This window comes from Pipistrellus kuhlii, unplaced genomic scaffold (assembly GCF_014108245.1).
Source record: "Pipistrellus kuhlii isolate mPipKuh1 unplaced genomic scaffold, mPipKuh1.p scaffold_m20_p_14, whole genome shotgun sequence".
Classification (NCBI taxonomy): domain Eukaryota; kingdom Metazoa; phylum Chordata; class Mammalia; order Chiroptera; family Vespertilionidae; genus Pipistrellus; species Pipistrellus kuhlii.
The window spans coordinates 41,597,494-41,618,552 of record NW_023425449.1 but is presented as its reverse complement, the minus strand read 5'-3'; the positions used below and the strand labels follow the sequence as shown (position 1 = coordinate 41,618,552).

General features: G+C 41.7%; 1 protein-coding gene across 3 annotated transcripts; it reads left to right on the top strand.

Moving 5' to 3' along the window:
* The first annotated feature begins 317 nt into the window (after positions 1-317).
* Positions 318-18,256, top strand: MCM4 (minichromosome maintenance complex component 4). Of its 3 annotated transcripts, XM_036437276.2 has the most exons (16): positions 326-627; positions 1,077-1,241; positions 1,906-2,069; positions 2,157-2,258; positions 2,637-2,732; positions 2,814-2,909; positions 3,611-3,749; positions 5,664-5,884; positions 8,630-8,750; positions 9,976-10,235; positions 11,279-11,644; positions 12,085-12,212; positions 13,032-13,239; positions 16,606-16,834; positions 16,993-17,126; positions 17,967-18,256. In XM_036437276.2, exons 1-16 carry the CDS (start codon positions 561-563, stop codon positions 18,057-18,059), a joined length of 2,589 nt encoding a protein of 862 aa, XP_036293169.1. In that variant the 5' UTR covers positions 326-560; the 3' UTR covers positions 18,060-18,256. The 3 variants fall into 3 exon arrangements, with proteins under 3 accessions (XP_045437486.1, XP_036293170.1, XP_036293169.1); XM_045581530.1 differs by lacking the exon at positions 11,279-11,644 and having other exon boundaries at positions 318-627; XM_036437277.2 differs by lacking the exon at positions 2,814-2,909 and having other exon boundaries at positions 325-627.
* Positions 18,257-21,059: the final 2,803 nt, after the last annotated feature.

The following is a 21,059-nucleotide window of genomic DNA, read 5'->3' as shown; positions in this document are numbered from 1 at the left end:
CTACAGCTTGTCCCTTGACAAAGAGCGGACATGCGTTTGGAGTGTCTTCAGCAATGAGAGGTTTGAGAGATAAAGGACATTTTCCGTGGCCAGCGACCCAAAGCCGATGGGGGGCAAGGTGAACTAGGTCTGGGGGACCTCCTGGATTTCCCGCGAAACTGCCGCCCTGCTCTGGGTCAGACCATCTGAGAGGAGGGGAGGCCCCGCTCGAGGCCAGCGTCTGCCTCCTGGGCGGAGCTCAGTCTCCCCCCGTGGGTGCGCAGTGGCGCCTCTCGGGGGCGGAGCCGTGCGGAAGCGCCGCTGTGATTGGTTGAGGAGCCGCCGGGAGCGGTGACGACTGCGCGGCCGGCGGGAAACCGGGTGCCAGGCTCCCGCGGTGCCGTAGCGCGGTCCTCGGAGTGCAGCCCGTCGGGTGCAGCCCGGACCCTCGTGCGTCAGGAGCGGAGCTCTCCTCCCGGAAACCCCGCCGATCGCCGCGAGGGGTCTGTGTGGCGGCAGAGTGGCCCGAAGCGCGCGCGGCACCGTGACCCCGAGTTTGTGGCGCAGGGACTGCGAGCGCCATGTCGTCCCCGGCGTCGACCCCCAGCCGCCGCGGCAGCCGCCGCAGGGCCACGCCCGCGCAGACACGTAAGTCTCCCCCGCGAGTGGGGTCAGCCGCGCGCCCTTCTGCTCGCCTCCCCCTCTCCGCCTCCGGCCCTTCCCCTCCGCCTCCCCCTCTCCGCCTCCGGCCCTTTCCCGCCGCCTCTCCCTCTCCGCCTCCCGCCCTTTCCCGCCGCCTTGTCCGTGGGCCTGGGGCGCTGCCTCCGGCCCCGCGGGGCTGTCTTGCGGACGGCGATTGTTCGCCCAGGACCTGCATGTCCCAGTGGGCAGAGACTCTCTCGCGAGGCAGACAACGCTGGGCGCCCCTTGCCCACCCTTTCCAGGGTTTTTCTGATGTCCGCAGGTTGAACATGCCCGTTCTCACTCCCCTTTCTGCTTGGCTGTGTTGGGAATCAGACTTCCCGAGAGAAGCCCACACCCGGGAAGACCCGCCGTGAGGACTGGCCACCTTCTCTTTCTGTTCTGTATGTCACCAGCTCGAAGTGAGGATGCCAGGTCCCCTCCCTCGCAGAGACGCCGAGGCGAGGACTCGACCTCCACGGGAGAGCTGCAGCCGCTGCCCACCTCGCCCGCAGCCGACCTGCAGAGCCCTGCCGCCCAGGACACGCTGTTTTCCAGCCCGCCGCCGATGCACGCTTCAGGTGGGTCCTGTGGCTCATGCACAGTGAAGCTTCCGCGTGGGGTGGTCCACGCCAGGGCTTAGTGAGCAGAGAAAGAAAGTGATGCATTTTTATTACTGATTTCAGAGAAGAAGAGAGTGGTAGAAACATCAGTGATGAGACAGAATCATTGATCGGCTGCCTCCTGTACCTTGGGGCGAGCCTGAAACCTAGGCATGTGCCCTTGACCACCCAAATGGAACCTGGGACCCTTCCCTTGGCAGGCCCATGCTCTATCCACTGAGCACCCCCGCCAGGGCTAACTGTGGTGCTTTTTATAGAACCTTCGGTGGACCTCAGAATCTTAACCAGGAGAGGTTACAATAGACAGCCAGTTTGCTATTGCATTTTTTAAATTGCTTTATTGATTAAGATATCACATATTTGTCCTCATCCCCCCCCATTCCCATCGCACAACCCTCCCCACGCATACCCCAACCCCCTGTGGTCCTTGACCACTGGTTAGGCTCATATGTGTGCAAATAAGTCCTTTGGTTGATCTCTCCCCTTTATCCCCTCCCTCCCCAACACTCCCTCTGAGGTTTGCTAATGCATTTAGATGACTTAGATCAACAGAGAGAACATGCTGTATTTCCCAGTATGCTACCAGATGTTCATTGTAAACATCCACATGTTGTTTTTCTAGCTATTCCCCTTGACTTTGATGTGAGTTCACCACTGACATATGGCACTCCCAGCTCTCGAGTGGAGGGAACCCCCAGGAGTGGTGTGAGGGGCACACCCCTGAGGCAGAGGCCTGACCTGGGGTCTGCCCGGAAGGGACTGCAGGTGGATTTGCATTCCGATGGGGTGAGTACACCATACAGTCTTCTGATAGCCTGGTTTGGGAGGATAACACGGTTCATTAACGGGGTTCTGTCATATTTTTCTGTGTAGCCAGGAGCAGAAGATACGGTAGCAAGTGAGCAGTCTTTAGGCCAAAAACTTGTGATTTGGGGAACAGATGTAAATGTGACAACATGCAAAGAAAATTTTCAGGTGAGCTATATGTATTCAAATTCATACTCTTAAAGCTGAAAGTGCTGTGGGAAAGTGTATATTTAAGTAGCCACAATACCTAGTGGTAGTTGTTTTTTTTTAATATGTTTTTACTAATTTCAGAGAGAATCATGGATGGGCTACCTCCTGCCCACCCTCACCCCTTCCCCCACTGGGGATGGAGCCATGACCTTCTGGTTCACTGATCATGCTCAACCACTGAGCCGCTGGTTCCAGGCCCTACTGTTAGATTTTTATGCGCCTTGGAATTGTTGATGTTTTCCTGCTTTGTCATAGTGACGTACTCATAACTTTGTATTTTGAATACTTGCTTATTCCTCAGTGCATTAAGCTCAATATTTTTCTCTCCACATCAAGAGATTTCTTCAGCGTTTTATTGACCCTCTGGCTAAAGAAGAAGAAAATGTTGGTATAGATATTACTGAACCTCTGTACATGCAACGACTTGGGGAGGTAATTGTATATCCTTACTTACAAATTCAAATTATGCATTTCAAAATGATCAGACTATAACTTGTTCGTTTGATCTTGTAGATTAATGTTATTGGGGAGCCATTTTTAAATGTAAACTGTGAACACATAAAATCATTTGACAAAAACCTATACAGACAGCTCATCTGCTACCCACAGGTAAGAATTTGTCTTTGATCTTGATGAATTACAATAAACATCCAGAATATCTTAAGAGTTTCTGAATAGCAGAACTTCCTCTGTGGTAACCGAGAATATGCCTCCAAAGCAAAAGAACTTTCTTTAGAAAGCAATGTTTAGTCTCCTTTAAGATAAGCCCTTTTCATACCTTTAACATTTCTGAATTGGAATGTGTATTACTGTCAGTGACGCATTATCTTTTAATTGACACTATGTTAACTATATTGACTATAGCTATAGACTTTGGAGGCAAGCAGACTCAGTTTTAAATATTGATGTTTCCTGCCTAATAGCTATGTGACCTGGGTCCAGTTGCTTATCCCCCTCAATCCCCATTCCCACCCCACCTGCCTGCCCAAAAGGCTATTTCCTCTTCCGCAGAATGGGGGACAAGTGTTGACAAATTTGAATTCATTTTGTTACTAAGTAAGAGCCTAAAATATGCCAGTACATACTGAAGGCACTGTTTATATATGACCACATTTAACCCCAATGAAAGCAAGCAGGCGTAAGATAATTGAGTGAGCCCATGATTAATAAATGGTATGAGTGTGACTAAAATAATGCTTTTGGACTATGCTATGTGTTTTTGCATTTACCCTTTGCTAATATGAAGTGCTTTAAGTTTAACCGTAAGATAGAAATACAAGCACAGCTTGGTATCCTCTCATTTTTTATAGGAGGTTATCCCAACTTTTGATATGGCTGTCAATGAGATCTTTTTTGACCGTTACCCTGACTCAATCTTAGAACATCAGATTCAAGTAAGACCATTCAATCCATTGAAGACTAAGAATATGAGGAACCTGAACCCAGAAGGTAATTTTTTTAACTGATTTTAGAGTGAGAGTTATTTACATGTTTATTGGTTGACTTTTGTATGCTGACTGGAGATGGAACCCGCAACCTTAGCGTATCAGGATAATGCTCTAACCACCTGAGAGCTGCCCAGCCAGAGCCAAAAGGTAATATTTTTAATAGCAGGAAAATACCTTACATGAAAATAAACAAAACCTTATTTTATTAAGGAACTTTAAAACAATTGGTGGTGATAGATTCCAAATTGATAAAATAATATCAGATTCAGCTAACCTATATGATTATGAACCCACCAAACCTTTTTTAACTTAACTGAAATTATATAAAAGATTATGTAACTGTTCTCTATCTTAAGGTGAACTTATCCAAATACTATAATTTTATACTTTCTCAGAAACACTGTAGAAAACAAGTACAAATATGATCCCTGCCCTAGAGCTTAAAAAATAAATCTGTTTGGGAAAGTAAATGAAAGAAGAGGTAGAGTAACTGAAGAACAGTCCGGGAGATGTCTCAGCCCGGGGAGAGAAGGAAAGTACTGGGCCCAAGTAAGAAGAACTCACAGTGAAATAGAAATTGGGATTATAGCAAGAATTTGGAAAGCAGACATGAAGGAATTCTCTCTTGACAGCAGAAAGCAGGGATATAGCCAGACACAAGGAAGCAAAACAGCTGTGTGCACAGTAAGTGATGGCTGAAGCAGGGAGTTTGGCTGGCAATGTTTGCATGGAGGTTGGAAAGCTTAGGTCCTAAAGAGCTTAGCTGAGATTTTTATTCCAAAGTCTATAGGGAGCCATTAAGGAGAAAGATTGATCACTCTTGACAAGTTCATGGTCAGTCCAGTGTACAAAGTATGTTGAGGTTCGATTAGGAGGCGAACAGTAGCTTATATATAGGGCAACCGGATCTTAAACTGGACAGCGGCTATCAGAGTAAAAATACAGGACAAACATATTTGCCATGTATAAAGATTGAGGTATAAAAGTTATTGGCAATTAATGAACACTGCTTCAAGTAAAATACAAAAGACATAAATTTCAGTCAAAGAAAATAAGATAGCAATGAACATGAGCAAGTGTTGGACTTCACTACTTATGAAATCAGCACCTGGCATCTCTGATCGGAATTCTGGTTGGGACATTGGAAGGCCTAAGGGATAGGACAATCTATAAGACCAGCAATAGCTGGCTACGCTATTTTGTTGACTAGAAATGACAGTGTAACTCGATTAGAGCCAGCAGTGGGAAATAGTTGAGGAAAAAGTTGTCGGTGAAGGTCCAAATTGTAGAGTGCGAAGTAATCTATAGAGGGCCTTAAGATTGGCTAAGATATATAGTGCTTATCTCTGTCAGGTGCTGTTCTTTAGGCTTGTATTATATGAACCAACTCTTAATCCTCAACAACTCTATGAGATACATGTGTCCCCAGGGTCCAGGCCAGGTGGCTCTAAAGCCCATGCTTTGTCCATACACTGAGGCAGCAGGACTTGTACGTGGCACAATGCGTGAGAGGAAGGCCGAGGGCCAAAATAGGCAAAAGCGTAGATTCTCATGAAACTCGGAAGTGGAACCAGACAGGAGGCAGCTGAGAAAAGGGTGGTCAGATGCCTATGGATAGGAGACTCGAGAAGAGAGAGCCAGAGGTTCGTTGGGGTTGAGAGGAAGGCAGACAAGACACAGGATGGGCATTCTAGGCCAGACCTGAAGGTAGTCAGTGAGATGTTCGTGCCCTGGCCACAGTGCCTACCTGTTACCCCAGCCATCACCAGGTCCCTCTGCACCTCCAGACAGGAATCTTCTGTGCTTAACAGAGACAGACCTGCCTGGGCAGGAATCCAGCCCGGGGAGACGCCACAGCTGACGGAGCTGAGGGCAGTGGCTAATGGACAAGCCGGTCTCTCTCTCCTTCTTGCAGACATCGACCAGCTCATCTCCATCAGTGGCATGGTGATCAGAACATCCCAGCTCATTCCGGAGATGCAGGAGGCCTTCTTCCAGTGCCAGGTGTGTGCCCACACCGCCCAGGTGGAGATGGACCGCGGCCGAATCGCCGAGCCCTGCGTGTGCGAGCGCTGCCACACCACCCACAGCATGGCGCTGATCCACAACCGCTCCGTGTTCTCCGACAAGCAGATGGTGCGTGGCCTGGGTGCGCTGGGTGGCCCTCCCTTTGGCGTGTTCTGTCTTTTTTGTCTGCTTTGATCCGGATCCTCAAAACACCTAAAGTGAAGCCTTAAAACCCTGCTTCCTAAGGAGTTCAGCTACTTCAGTTCTTTCTCCCTGTGGGATTTGTTACAGGGTTGTGGGCTGGGAACTGGGAGCATGTGTAAGGCTTCTACTTTGGGATGGCAGTGTCTCTGCTCTATTGCCAGTGAGCATCCGTTCATTCTATATTTCACATTCTCATCCATAAAATACTTTATAACAAGAGATAGGGTGCATTCTTCCACCATACACATCTTAAATTTAGTTAGTCTCTTTGATTTATTAAATCAAATATAACGAGACATTTCTATGGGAACTATTTAAGATTATAAAATATTTTTAGTGTTTTAAATAAGATAAAATATTTAAGATTAGTACAAATTATTTGGTTAAATTCTGTCATTTTTGCAAGTGTTCCACTGATTAAAAAAAAATGGGTTGAGAGATTTCTCTAAAGCTCTCACAGATTTTATTATATAAGAAGTTTGACCTTTTACCTCTCTAATCATGAAATTTTTAAGATGAAGTTTTTAAAATGACAAAAATTAGGGGAGCAATGCAGAAAAATTGTTTACTATTATTGTAATGGTGTAAAAAATATGCACTAGGACTTAAATTTTATTTTGTTGCAGTGTTTAAATGTAATGTTAAGAGAATGTGTTCAAAATACTACAAAAGGTAATTCTCTTATTGAGAGTCAATAAAAAGTATTAATAAATGTGAAAAATAATTATCAAATAATGGAAGATTAAGTTGTAAATTGTATCTAATATTGGTACAAATTATTGGAGCAAATGTCCCTCAGCTCACACCAGCATGGTGTTAAGAGCTAGAGGTACAAAGATGGAATAAAGGGGCTCCCAAAGAGCTTTCGTGTATATTCGTAGAATGTTTCAAAGGTTCCCAAACCAACTTAGAATAAAACCTAATGTCTTAAACTCATCATCAGCCACAGCACACCTTTGTACCCATAGACTTCATTGCTGACAGTGTCTCACCTAGATCATCAACCAGGCTCAAACCTGCTGCAGGACCTTTGCATTAGCTGCCTTTTTTTTTTTTTTTTAACATGTTTTTATTAATTTTAGAGAAAGGAAAGGAGAGAGAAACATCAGTCAGCTGCCTCCTGCACACCCCCTACTGCAGAACGAGCCTGCAACCTGGGCATACAAACTAGTGACCTCTTGGTGCATGGAACTATGCTCCACAAACTGCGCCACACCTGCCATGGCTGCACTTGCTGTTCTTTACATTGAGAGCACATACTTCCTCCCTAATATCCTTAATCTCTGCCCAGAGGTCACCTGATTTGAGAAAGGCCTTTCCACCTAGGAAATCTACTAGAAGTAGCTTCTAAAAATATAATCAGAAATATAGACAAATATAAAATATTTGCAAAAATATTTTTGCAAAGGGATACCCACTAAACCTTAAAATGGTAAAATAAATAAATAAATAAATAAATAAATAAATAAATAAATAAATAAAATAGTCACCTAAATTGCTGCCTTCCTGTTCCCCCAAATAGTGGAATATTTTGAGGCATAGTAATCCCTCCTTTGGAAAACTGCTGTTTGAACTATACTGTTATTCTTAGTCTCTTATTCTGTATGTCAACTCTGTTATTTTTAGACTGTAAAATAACTTTGTTTTTTGCTTGAATAGAAAAGATAAACTTAATTCTCTGACCTTGCAAGCTAGCCATCTAACTGATAACGCTGATATTGATGCCAGGTGCCTGTATAGATATGATATTCAAGGTTACAGGTGTTTGTTAGATACAATATGTTCTCAGAGTTACAAGTTGTCTGTATAGATATGACAGGTGTTTGTTAGATATTATATGTACTCAAGGTTACAAATTGTCTATAAAATTAACTTACACAAGGACTTAAAAAAGATTTTTAAAAAAGAGAATGCTTCCTCTTGGGGGTGTTCAGAATTTGACAGAGGTAATCTGCTCTGAACCTGCATGCAATAAAGATGACTCCTACCCTATTTCCCCGAAAATAAGACAGTGTCTTATATTAATTTTTGCTCCCAAAGATGCGCTAGGTCTTATTTTCAGGGAATGTCTTATATTTCCATGAAGAAGAATAGGGTACACATTTATTGTTAAATGAAAATAAAGGAAATTTATTACCTGTATACAGTACAGTAGTATGGTAGTTGTCAACACAAACCAGACAAACCGTGAATCCTATAGTATCAAGAATTTACTCATTTATTCAATGACAGTCATGTCATCATCTTCTGGAACATCATCATAACAATCCAATTTCTGAATTTCCTGGTGAATTTCTTGTGACTCCATTTCTTTCAGAATCAGTGGACCAAATCTCTCATGTTTAGCCTAGGGGAGGCCTTATTTTCAGGGGGATGCCTTACATTTCACTCAGAAGGAAACCTGTAAGTAGGTCTTATTTTCGGGGAAACACGGTAATTGGCTCATTAAGGTGGCTTGTCCAGCTCACTGATTTGTGATACAATTAAGTAAATAACATGTCACAATAAAAGCTTTTTTTAAAATCTTAACTACCTAGAGATTAAAATAAAGAACAGGGTTTTAAAAAGTAAAGATTCTTTATAGTAGTTCTTTATCAAGTGATACAAAGACTTGCTCTTTTTCTCATTATGCTTCCTTCATTTGCTTTCTGTTTTCACTGCTCTTTTCAGATCAAGCTTCAAGAGTCTCCTGAAGATATGCCTGCAGGCCAGACTCCTCACACCGTCATCCTTTTTGCTCACAATGATCTTGTTGACAAGGTTCAACCTGGGGACAGAGTGAATGTTACAGGTAAGAATGTAGGCTGTATTAATTTTATAAGCCTGTCTTGCCTTTCTCCCCCCCTCCCCGCCCCCCCATTGATTTGTTGTTTTTTGTTAATCTTCTCCTGAGGGTATTTTTTTTTTTCATTGTTTTTCAGAAAGAGAGAGTGGGAGGGAGGGAGAGAAAGGGGAGACAGAGAAAAACAGAAACAAAGAGATCAATGTGACAGACACATCCATTGGTTGCCTCCTGTACTCTCCCTTAAGGAGGGGGGAGGGGGCGGGGAGACAGCGGGCTGGGGAGCAGGGACCGACCCACTATCCAGGTATCAAACCCGGGATTGTTGTGCGAGGCAGCAGTTTTGGTATTGATGCTGCCATCTTGGTTTCTCCTCAAGTTGTATTCTTTAGAAAGCAGTCTGGGGCACAACCATTCATCTAGAAGTATGTCCTATTAACAAAATACAGTCATTTTTTCTTTTTTTTTTAAATATATATATTTTTTTTTTGCAGAGAGGAAGAGAGAGAAATAGAGAGCTAGAAAAGTTGATGAGAGAGAAACATCGACCAGCTGCCTCTTGCACACTCCCTACTGGGGATGTGCACGCAACTCAGGTACATGCCTTTGACCAGAATCGAACCTGGAACCCTTTAGTCCGCATACCAACGCTCTACCACTGAGCCAAACCGGTTTCGGCTACAGTCATTTTTTCTAAATCATATTTTCACATTTTACTCAGTAGATTGTCTTATTGCTTGAAATAATTTGTGTGATTTTTAAAAGACTTGAGTTTCCTTTCCAATTTTTTGGTACAGGATTTTAGTATTTAGTTCTGATCCAATAATTACTAAGCAGATTGCCAACTTAAGGAAAATGAAAATACTACTGGTATTTATTGAACACTGCCATGAGCCAAGCATTGTTGTAGAAACAAAGTAACTTCATTTACATATAAGAATGATTATATGTAGTGTAGTTATGCTCATATAGGGGCCCAAGGTCACAGAGCTAATAAGTGGTCACAGATGAAACCCATTTGCAGAAACCTGTGTTCTTTCCAACTCTCTCCTGTCCCCTTTGGCGGAGAGCTTTACAGTGTAACCTGAACCTGTACCCCGGGTGGCCCAGGAAGGCAGTGAGCTGGGGAGCCAGTGCCAGCTGTCAGCTCCCAGTGCTGCCTGTTGTCTGCACTGCTTAACTGAGCCCGTTGGTAGAAGGTAAAAGCATGTATGTCTTGTGGTTGTGTCCTCAGGCATTTACCGAGCTGTGCCTATTCGAGTCAATCCAAGAGTGAGTAATGTGAAGTCTGTCTACAAAACCCACATCGATGTCATTCATTATCGAAAAACTGATGCAAAACGTCTGCATGGCCTTGATGAAGAAGCAGAGCAGAAGCTTTTCTCAGAAAAGCGTGTGGAATTGCTTAAGGAACTTTCCAGAAAACCAGACATTTATGAGAGACTTGCTTCAGCCTTGGCACCAAGCATTTATGAACATGAAGATATAAAGAAGGTAACAACAGAGAGCTAAAAATATATATATATGTATATATATATTATACTTAGATAAATGAGAGGGGAAGAGAAAGAGAAATAACAATATGAGAGCAGAACAGCAATTGACTGCCTCTTTAACACCCCCTACCAGGAATCAAGCCCACAGCCCGGGCATGTGCCCTGACTGGGAATCAAGCCAGCAATCTTTTGGTACATGGGATGATGCCCACCTGAGCCACATCGGCCAGGGCAGTGTCGGTGGATTTTTAATTTGTGGTTAGAGAAAGTTCTTTGTGATCAAATAGTGTAAACCAAGCATGTCAAACATGCCAGCCACACGTTTGACATGCTTGGTGTAAATATCATCTCTTCCCCCATGGCCACCACCCCTCCCCACCATAAAGGATAAGAGCTACTGCCTATTGGGCAGAGCAGGGAGCTCACAAGCTGACTTGAATGTACCGTAGGTTGAGGAGAATCACAGCATTGTCCATTTCTTTATCTCCACACCAAGCAGACTCGCTGCCCTCAGCAGCATGCCTCATTTATTTGATCCGTGTTAGCCTTTGAGTTTGACATGCTTGCTCTACACCAAACTTACATGTTACCATATCTAAGAAAAGGCACATGTGCCCAACTTGCGTGGCTCTGTGGTTGAGCATCAACCTAAGAACTAGAAGGTCGCAGTTCTATTCCCAGTCAAGGCACATGCCCAGGTTGGGGGCTGAATCCCCAGTGTAGGGCGTGCAGGAGGCAGCTAACCGATGATTCTCATTGTTGATATTTCTATCTCCCTTTCTCTGTGAAGTCAATAAAAATACCTTTTTTAAAAGAAAAGGCAGAGTCAGAAGAGAGATTTACACGACCACCATTCTGACATGGTTGTGCTAATGTATAAATTGATTATTGAGAACTTGAAGTAGTGTCACGTTCATTTCTCTATACCTTTATTTAAATTTCTTAATTATAATTTTTGGAGTAGAAAAGTGCCTCTAACATTTAAACTATATCTCGGTTATTCTATAGTAAATGAGTGTTGACACATGTTTCTTTGTTTAGGGGATCTTGCTTCAGCTCTTTGGTGGAACAAGAAAGGATTTCAGTCACACAGGAAGGGGCAAATTTCGTGCTGAGATCAACATTCTGCTATGCGGAGATCCTGGGACCAGCAAGTCCCAGCTGCTGCAGTATGTGTACAACCTGGTCCCCAGGGGCCAGTACACGTCTGGAAAGGGTTCCAGTGCTGTGGGCCTCACTGCGTATGTAATGAAAGACCCCGAGACCAGGCAGCTTGTGCTGCAGACTGGTGCCCTTGTCCTCAGTGATAACGGGATCTGCTGTATTGATGAGTTTGACAAGATGAATGAAAGTACAAGATCAGTATTGCATGAAGTCATGGAACAGCAGACCCTTTCCATTGCAAAGGTGCGTCACATTCTCCTCCCATAAATGTGGACACATTTGAAATGTGTAGACACTTGAAACAAAGCATCCATGGAACTGCAGTGTTTCCTTAGTTCTAAACTCTGGGACACTGGTAAACACGTTTACTATTAGATTGCAGCTAAATCTCTTGAGTATTTTTTATAGGATCGTCTTTCATTATTTTTGTTGTACCAATTAATGATTTTGTCCTAAAGCTCATGCAAGACGTTTAGTTTCTGAGAAAGATGCAGTGATAGCATAAACAGTTATCTAAAACTAAGGCCTTTACATGAATCCAAGGACAGGGTATTGTCCCAAGTGGGACCACAAGGCGGCCTGGCTCTTGGAGACATGGTAGAGGCCATGCTAGGCAAAGATGTCTCGCACAGTTCCAGCCATCATTCCGGTGAGACCTCTAACTGCACTGTTTTCTCTGGTAGGCTGGGATTATTTGTCAGCTTAATGCACGCACTTCTATCCTGGCAGCAGCAAATCCTATTGAGTCTCAATGGAATCCTAAAAAAACTACCATTGAAAATATACAGCTACCGCACACGTTATTATCAAGGTATGAAAACATTTTTATTTAATAGAGATACTTATTCTTTGCTTATTTGTAGAATTTTCAGGGTGGGGTTAAGGAAAGGAAATACTAATCAACAACTGTTAATATCACAAATTCTTGAATGCAGAAGTTTTCAAATTTGGTTGGTGAAGAGTTTTCATGGCAAGGACTATGTGTTTCTCTACTCAGCTATGGGCAGCACCTTAACACACTGCAGACGGATCACAAGAATGCTCCCGTTTTCTGTTCTGAGGCTTGTGGCCGATCACAGGAGTTCTTTAAAAAGTCACTAACTTATGAGAATATGTAATAAATAACTTCAAAATGCAATGGGATTTAATTTTAAAGCGTGCCTCTAACATTTATGCAAAACGTTTTTTGTACTTGTTTAATAGAAATTTATCTGGTCACTAGGTAAAGCTAGCAATAAAACTATTGGTCTGCTTCATATTCATTTGATATTTGAAGCAATTAGGACATTTCATCTTGGCACCTATTTCAGAAGCCCTTCACTCACTGCTCTTGTATATATATATTTCTTTATTGATTTCAGAGAGGAAGGAAGAGGGAGAGAGAGATAGAAACATGAATGATGAGAGAGAATCACCGACCGGCTGCCTCTTGCACATCCCCTACTGGGGATTGAGCCTGCAACCCAGGTATGTGTCCTTGGCTGGAATCGAACCCGGGACCCTTCAGTTCGCAGGTTGATGCTCTATCCACTCAGCTAAACCAGTTTCAGCAAGAGCAATTTTTAAATTATGCTTGTAGGTATATTGGTGTCCCAACCATGAACACATTGCTTTTACAATATTTCCTCAGGTTTGATTTGATCTTCCTCATGCTGGACCCTCAGGATGAAGCCTACGACAGGCGTCTGGCTCACCACCTTGTCGCTCTTTACTACCAGACTGAGGAGCAAATGGAGGAGGAGTTCATGGACATGGCAGTGCTAAAGGATTACATTGCATACGCTCACAGCATGGTCACTCCTCGGCTAAGCCAGGAAGCCAGCCAAGCTCTCATTGAGGTAATACATATCCACGTTTAAAGCCTGAAAAAAAAAAGTCTCGCTACAACTTTTTTTCTCCTTTGTTGCAAAGTGATTTTTCCAAACGTAAAAAGAGGGTTAATTTATATAAGTTGTACACCCTTCTTACATTTAAGTACTAAGTGTATTGGATTTAAGATCAGAATATAGGAGTGGAAGTATAGGTCATTCTACTTAGTGACTTTATAAGTCTGGACAAGTAATCCCATTTCTCTGAGCTTCCATTTTTTATTTCTAAAAAATATTTCACAATATATTCACTTTTCAGTATTGCTTACATAGGCAGCAGTGCATTATGACACATTAGGTTATTCAAACATTGTCGTAGGAAGAGGATTTTTCTGGGCTGTGCATCCTAATGAAGCTTCCAAACTATTCAAAAGTTGCAGATAATATTAAATTTCCATATGTATTATCCTTGTTTGTTGTTGTTAATCCACACGAGAGGATATTTTTCCATTGATTTTTAGAGATAGTGGAAAGGAAGGGTAGAGACAGAGACACATACATTGTTTGCCTCATTCATGCTCCCTGACCAGGGCTGGCCATCAAGCTGCAACCAGTACATGCCCGTGACTGGAATCAAACTTGGGACCTTTCTGTCCCTAGGTTGATGCTCTATCCACTGAGCCAAACCAGTTAGGGCCCATTTGTATTCTTTTTTCTTTTTTTTCTTTTTAATTAATTTTTATTGTTTATATTATTACAAATGTTCCTCTTTTTTTCCGCCCCTCCATTGCTCTCCACCAGGTTCCCGCCCCCCCCCCCTCTGCCCCCTCCCGACCCCCCCATTGTCCTCATCCATAGGTGCACAGTTTATGTTCAGTCTCTTTCCACATCCCCCTCTCCCCTTTTCCCCATGAATTGTCAGTTCACTCCCCTTCCATACCTCTGATTCTATTATATTCAACAGTGAATATTGTTCATCAGATTTTTTTTTTTAATTTCCTTGGTTTTTAGATTCACTTGTTGATAGTTACGTATTTGTTGTTCATAATGTTTCTTTATTTACTTTCTCTTCTGAAAGAACCCTCTTCAGCAATTCATATAACTCTGGTTTGGTGGTGATGAACTCCTTTAGCTTTTTTTTTTATTAGTGAAGCTCTTTATCTGACCTTCAATTCTGAGTGATAGCTTTGCTGGATAGATTATCTTTGGCTGTAGGTTCTTACTATTCATCACCTTGAATATTTCTTGCCATTCTCGTCTGGCCTGCATGGTTTCTGTTGAGAAATCAGCTGACAATCGTATAGGTGCTCCTTTATAGGAAACTACCTGCTTTGCTCTTGCTGCTTTTAATATTCTCTCTTTGTCGCCAAAGCCGGTTTGGCTCAGTGGTAGAGCGTCGGACTGCGGACTAAAAGGTCCCAGGTTCAATTTCGGTCAAGGGCATGTACCTTGGTTGCGGGCACATCCTCAGTAGGGGTTGTGTAGGAGGCAGCTGGTCGATGTTTCTCTCTCATCGATGTTTCTAGTTCTCTATCTCTCTCCCTTCCTCCTCTCTGTGAAATATCAATAAAATATATTAAAATATATATATATATATATATTCTCTCTTTGTCTTTTGCTCTTGGAATCTTAATTATGATTTGTCTTGGTGTGGTCCTCTTTGGATTCCTTTTGTTTGGAGTTCTGTGCGCTTCCTGGACTTGTAAGTCTAATTCTTTCACCAGGTGGGGGAAGTTTTCTGTCACTATTTCTTTCAGTATGTTTTTGATATCTTGCTCTCTCTCATCTTCTGGGACCCCCATAATTCTGATGTTGGTTCGCTTGACGTTGTCCCAGAGGTTTCTTACATTATCTTCAATTTTCTGGATTTTCTTGCCTTCTATCTTCTGTGGAGGAGTGTCTTCTGGCTCTTTATGTTCCCAATCTTTTACTTGATTCTTGCGATCTTCCATTCTGTTTTTAGGACTCTGTATAATATTTTTTATTTCAGACAATGTATTCTTTATTTCTTGTTGATCCCTTATCATTTCTTGTTGATTCCTTATTTATTCTAGTTGATCCCTTTCCATATCTTCATAGGTCTTATCGATCTTTTCTAGGAAATTCTTGAAAAACCTTAATAAGCGTAGATTTGAACTCTATATCCAGTCGCTTTTTGTCCTCCATTTCTTTTGTTTGTGATCTATTTCGTCTCGGCATTTTTGCAGTTTCCATGATGGGGCGGGGTTTCAGGGTGGAGCCTACAGCTTTGGCTTCCGTCAGCCCTGCCCTATTTGGCTTCTGTGTCTCAGGGTCCTTCAGTACTCGCTTCAAGTGCCTCTGAGAGAAAGGTGCCCTTGATTTTCGCCTGCTACCAAACAGTCTAGCCTCTCCCCCAATGAGCCCTGTATTGGGGTTCAGTTCAGTTGGAAGTGGAGTTGGAGGTGGCGTTCAGAGCAGTCTGGAGCCCCTGTCTCCTTCCCACCAGGGCAATCCCGCTGCACAGCCAACCGTCTCTTCTCTGCGTGCAATGTGCGTGCCGCCGGGACCTCCTTTCGCCGCTCCCCCGGGGTTCCACCTTACAGCCCAGCTCCCTCTGTTTGAGCCTGTGTCCCCGGGGTCTGGCCTAGAACTGGGGTTCAGAGCAGTCGGAACTGGGGCCTAGCACAGTCGGAGCTTTTATCTCCTTCCCGCTAGGGAACGCCAGCCAGGCACTCAGCCGCCCACCCTTCCTCTCCGGCTCCATCCTTTTGGTGCGCGCCACATGTCTCCATACCTTGGGCTTTTACAGCTCCTCTGCTCTTCCTTCTGGCCTTCTCCTTGCTTCTCATTGTAGAATTTCCAGTCAGTTGACTTTCCTGTAGTTCTGGGTAATGTCCATTTTATATTTTAGTTGTATCTTATTGAAATTGTTGTGTGTGGCTGCGGCTAAGTGTCTACCTGTTCATCCATCTTGGATTCTCCTCCCCATTTGTATTCTTGATGTTGCTCAAAAATAAAATTATCTCATCTATATATAAGTTTTCTACAACTTATCTTTGTAACATCTCAGTATTCTTTTCTGTGCCTCATTAAATTGGTCCTCAGCAAGTATATAATTTGGATTCGGTGCCTGAGGAGCATTTACAGATAGGCATCCTGATTGTCTTCTGCTCTGACTGCAGCCTGCCCCTTAGTCCTTTTGAGTACTGTGCCTCACGTGCTTTCACTCCCATTCTCCAAAGTCACATCGGATACCGCCTTCTTGGCTTTGAGGCACTAAGCTTGATCTCACTTTTCATTCCCCTCAGTATCTGCACATGGCAACCTGGCAGTAGTTTTGTTTATTTAATAGAATCCTAAATGTTTAAAGTTCGACCACAAAACTAAGGTTATTGTTAACAAGGAATCTTGGCTTTTTCTTTCTGTCTACACTAGGCTTATGTAGACATGAGGAAGATTGGCAGTAGCCGAGGAATGGTCTCTGCATACCCCCGACAGCTGGAATCTTTGATTCGCTTATCAGAAGCCCATGCTAAAGTGCGGTTTTCAAGCAAAGTTGAAGCAATTGATGTGGAAGAGGCAAAGCGCCTGCATCGCGAGGCTCTAAAGCAGTCTGCCACTGACCCCCGGACCGGCATTGTGGACATATCTATTCTTACTACAGGTTTGTTATTGGCATTAAACGTAACAGCACATGAAAATTATGAAATTGATGTTAAATGTGATTGATATTATTCAGCCACTATTCCCTAACCTTAATGGAAATTTGAGACATTTCGCTTTCTTATAGAAGAAATATTTCATTCATTTCTTTTCAATTAGGAATGAGTGCCACCTCTCGTAAACGGAAAGAAGAGTTAGCTGAAGCATTGAGAAAACTTATTTTATCTAAAGGGAAAACGCCAGCTCTAAAATACCAGCAACTGTTTGAAGATATTCGAGGACAATCTGACATAGTAAGTGTTCATATGTATTTTATGTGTAATAAGAGTTTTTCTCTTATTATTGGCTTTCGGGTTTTTTCTAATGTTTTTCTTTAGTAAGTATTAAGGATAATGGAGAAAAGTACAATAATATCACCCATAAACCCTTCATCAAGAAATAATCACAATTAAAATTTTATTTCCTGCTTTTATAACTTTTCTATGTGTATATATATATTCACATGTGGTCTTTTCTTTGAAAATACATAGTTGATTATATTTTTGCTGCTTTGTAACTTGCTGTTTCTTTTAAATAACAAATTAACATTAACCATCTGTGAAGGCAAATAGATTTCATAATATTAATCGTACTGGTTGGTAACATTCTTTTACATGCATATTTCATTGTTTACTTAATCACTTGTTGCACATTCAGAATATTTGCGGTTTTTTGCTATTTTAAGTAGTAATAACTATCAAATTTATCAGATAAGTTTTTGGGGGGAATGAGATACTCAAGTGCCCTCCTCTGAATAAATAAAATTGAGTTGTTTAGTGAAAAGAACTTTGAGGGTCAAAACCAGTCCTTTGCCTGCTATCAAAATTCCCCTTCACTTATGTATTATCTGTGGCCCCATTGGTAGTTGGGGGCACAGTTGAGTAGTTAATGACAGATGCCAAGTCTGTGGTATTTATCATCTGGCTTTTTACATGAAATGTTTGCCACTCCTGAGTTGGGACATAGAAATGTATATAACCACCAAAAAAGAAAAAGACTGGTGGTTCTTTAACATTGAAAGCATTGTATCTCTGTAACAGGTAAAGGAGTATTTGATATGTATAAAGTATTTGTATCTCCTTTTTCCCCCAAAGGCAATTACCAAAGATATGTTTGAAGAAGCATTGCGTGCCTTGGCTGATGATGACTTCTTGACAGTAACTGGAAAAACTGTTCGCTTGCTCTGAAGTACTTGTGAGCAGTGCTTGTTTGTTCTGCTTATCTGCACTTGCTTGCGTATGTGAGTGACATATGGGCCAGTCAGCTGCCACTGCTGCCTTTACTGCAAATGCACTATTAAAGTCATTACTTGGCTCCATAAAATTTATCTAACCTTGGTTCAGTTTTTGTAGAGGAATGTGTTTTCATTTTTCTAATACTAAGTAAAAATACTATGCCAGCTCACAATAGAGATTATTTTCTTGAACTCCCATTTCTTCCCCTCTTCCCCTTTTTTTTTAACTGCAATTTCTTTAATACCAGGACTTTAAATCTGTATTTATATTCAGATGGCAGGATGTCAGACTTTTAAAGATGGTAGTCAGGGTAATAGTTTTGGTGCCAAGCATTGTAAAAGCAATCATCCATATGCTAGAGGTTTTTGTAGTATGAGATAAGATTTAGCCAGGGCATATCATTCTGAATGAGGTAATAAAAGATCAAAGCCTTTCTCCCTGATACTACTCTCAGGTGTAATTACTTCTAGTGGCTAGTTCTCATGGCTACTATAAATAAAAAATGGATGGTTGAAAAGCATTATGTTCTATGTTAACTTCTTTACTACTTTATCCTAATGTGTAAAACTTTTTCCTAAATAAATGATAGACTTAAGTAATAATTGTTTATCTGGCATTATTTTTAATTAAGAAAAAAAGCTTTAATAAATACTACATTCATGGCTCAGTGGTTGAGCGTCAGCCTATGAACCAGGAGGTCGTGGTTTGATTCCTGGTCTGATCAGGACTCATGCCCAGGTTGCAGGCTCAACTCCCGTGTTGGGCATAGAGGAGGCAGTCAATCAATGATTCTTATCACTGATGTTTCTATTGAAATATCTCTTCCTCTCTGAAATAAATTTTTATAAAAATGTATGTATTGTATGTATTTATAAATACTACATTCATGAAAATTCATGATAAGTACTTTATAAATCTTCAAAGAAACTAATATGAATTTTACTCAAAAATTATTTAATTTGCCAAGACTGGTTTGGCTCAGTGGATAAGAGCGTTGGCCTGCGGACTCAAGGGTCCCAGGTTCGATTCCTGTCAGGGGCATGTATGTTGGTTGCGTGCACATCCCCAGAAAGGGGTGTGCAGGAGGCAGCTGATTGATGATTCTCTCTCATCGATGTTTCTAACTCTCTCTCCCTCTCTCTTCCTTTCTGTAAAAAAATAAAAAAATATATTTTTAAAAAAAAATTATTTAATTGCAGCAGTCATTCTTTTTTTTTTTAATTAATTAATTTTTTTTTACATATTTTAATGATTTTTTTTTTTGCCCCCCTCCCTTCCTCCCTCATATCCCCTCCCTCCCCATAGTTTTATGTCCATTGGTTGTACTTATATGCATGTATACAAGTCCTTCGGTTGATCTATTATCTCCCCCAGATCCTCCTTCCCTCCCCGCTGTAATTTGACAATCTGCTTGTTGCTTTACTGTCTCTATATCTATCTTTTGGTTCATCAGTTTATAATGCTCTTTATTATCCACAAATGAGTGAGGTCATGTGGTGTTTCTCTTTCATTGATTGGCTTATTTCACTCAGCATGATGTTCTCCAATTCCATCCAGGTTGCTGCAAATGATGAGAATTCCTTCTTCTTTATGGCAGCATAGTATTCCATTGTGTAGATGTACCATAGTTTTTGGATCCAATCATCTGCTGACGGGCACCTAGGCTGTTTCCAAATTCTGGCTATTGTAGATTGTAATTGCAGCAGTCATTATTCTTATAAAATCATCATAATCTGAAATCTTACATGGAAATCTGTACATGGAAATACTGCTGTAATAAATAATCCCTAAAACATTTAAGTAATTTTATGAGTTAGGCCTATTTAAGTAGACTCTAAAATTGATTAATAAGCTATTCATAAAAATTATATATCTAATTGAATATTTAAACAGCATTAAAATGTTAATATTGGAATGAGAGAACTCATTTGACCAAACTTTCATTTTTATGAATCATCATTCTTTGTTGTCCTTGATAGGTTTGCAAAAACATCTTACAGTTTGGAGGAGGCAGTTGTTAGGTTCGTGTGTCACCGAAGGATGCAAGGCAGACAGGCCACCGAATGGCTTTACCACGGTTTCCTCAGTGAATTCACTGATAGGAGATGCTTTTACACCATCCTCAGCCACTCTGGAGGACCAGTTCTCTCTTTATAGATGAAGGAGGCAAGAAGTTTCATCTCTTGCCTACAGACCCAACAGCAAGACATAAGGCTGAAATTAAACCAGTGTGTCTTCTGACTTTAGAACTTAACCATGCTGGACACACTGTTGACACTTCCAAAATCATGCAGAGAAGTTCCCTGGTACTTGTCACATGGTGGTTATTCTATAAATGTCCCATTGAGGAGAGAAGTCTTAATTTGTTGAACTGTGTTCTTGTGACCACATGGTTTTCAGACCTGAAATAAGTTTTATTCACAACTGTAATACTTTCAACAGTATAGATTTTAAAAAAAGCTGCCTTGGACTAGAGCATCTTCTCTCTGTAAAAAAAATCAATAAAATATATAAATATTTTTTAAAATTATACCACAGACTATAATAATCAAAACAGCATGATATTGCCGTAACTGGTTTGGCTCACTGGATAGCGTTGGCCTGTGAACTGAAAGGTCCCAGGTTCAATTCCGGTCAAGGGCATGTACCTTGGTTGAGAGCATGACTCCAGTGGGGGGTGTGCAGGAGGCAGCTAATTGATGTTTCTCTCTCATTAATGTTTCTAGCTCTCTATCTCTCTCACTTCCTCTCTGTAAAAAATCAATAAAATATTTATTTAAAAAAATAAACAACATGGTATTAGCAGAAAAACAGACATACAAATCAATAGAACAGAATTGAGAGCCCATGTAGATGGGCAGATTGTTGTTTACAGCAGAGCCAGAAACACACAAATACAATAAAATTTTGTTCAATTTTCTTTATCTGTCTGCTAATAATAGTAGTCATAAT

Bases quoted from the DNA above. Each gene is read 5' to 3' on its own strand.
- MCM4 (XM_036437276.2), top strand. From the start codon at position 561: ATGTCGTCCCCGGCGTCGACCCCCAGCCGCCGCGGCAGCCGCCGCAGG. The intron at 628-1,076 runs GTAAGTCTCCCC...GTATGTCACCAG, and splicing joins GGCCACGCCCGCGCAGACAC to CTCGAAGTGAGGATGCCAGG. The intron at 16,835-16,992 runs GTTTGTTATTGG...CTTTTCAATTAG, and splicing joins CATATCTATTCTTACTACAG to GAATGAGTGCCACCTCTCGT.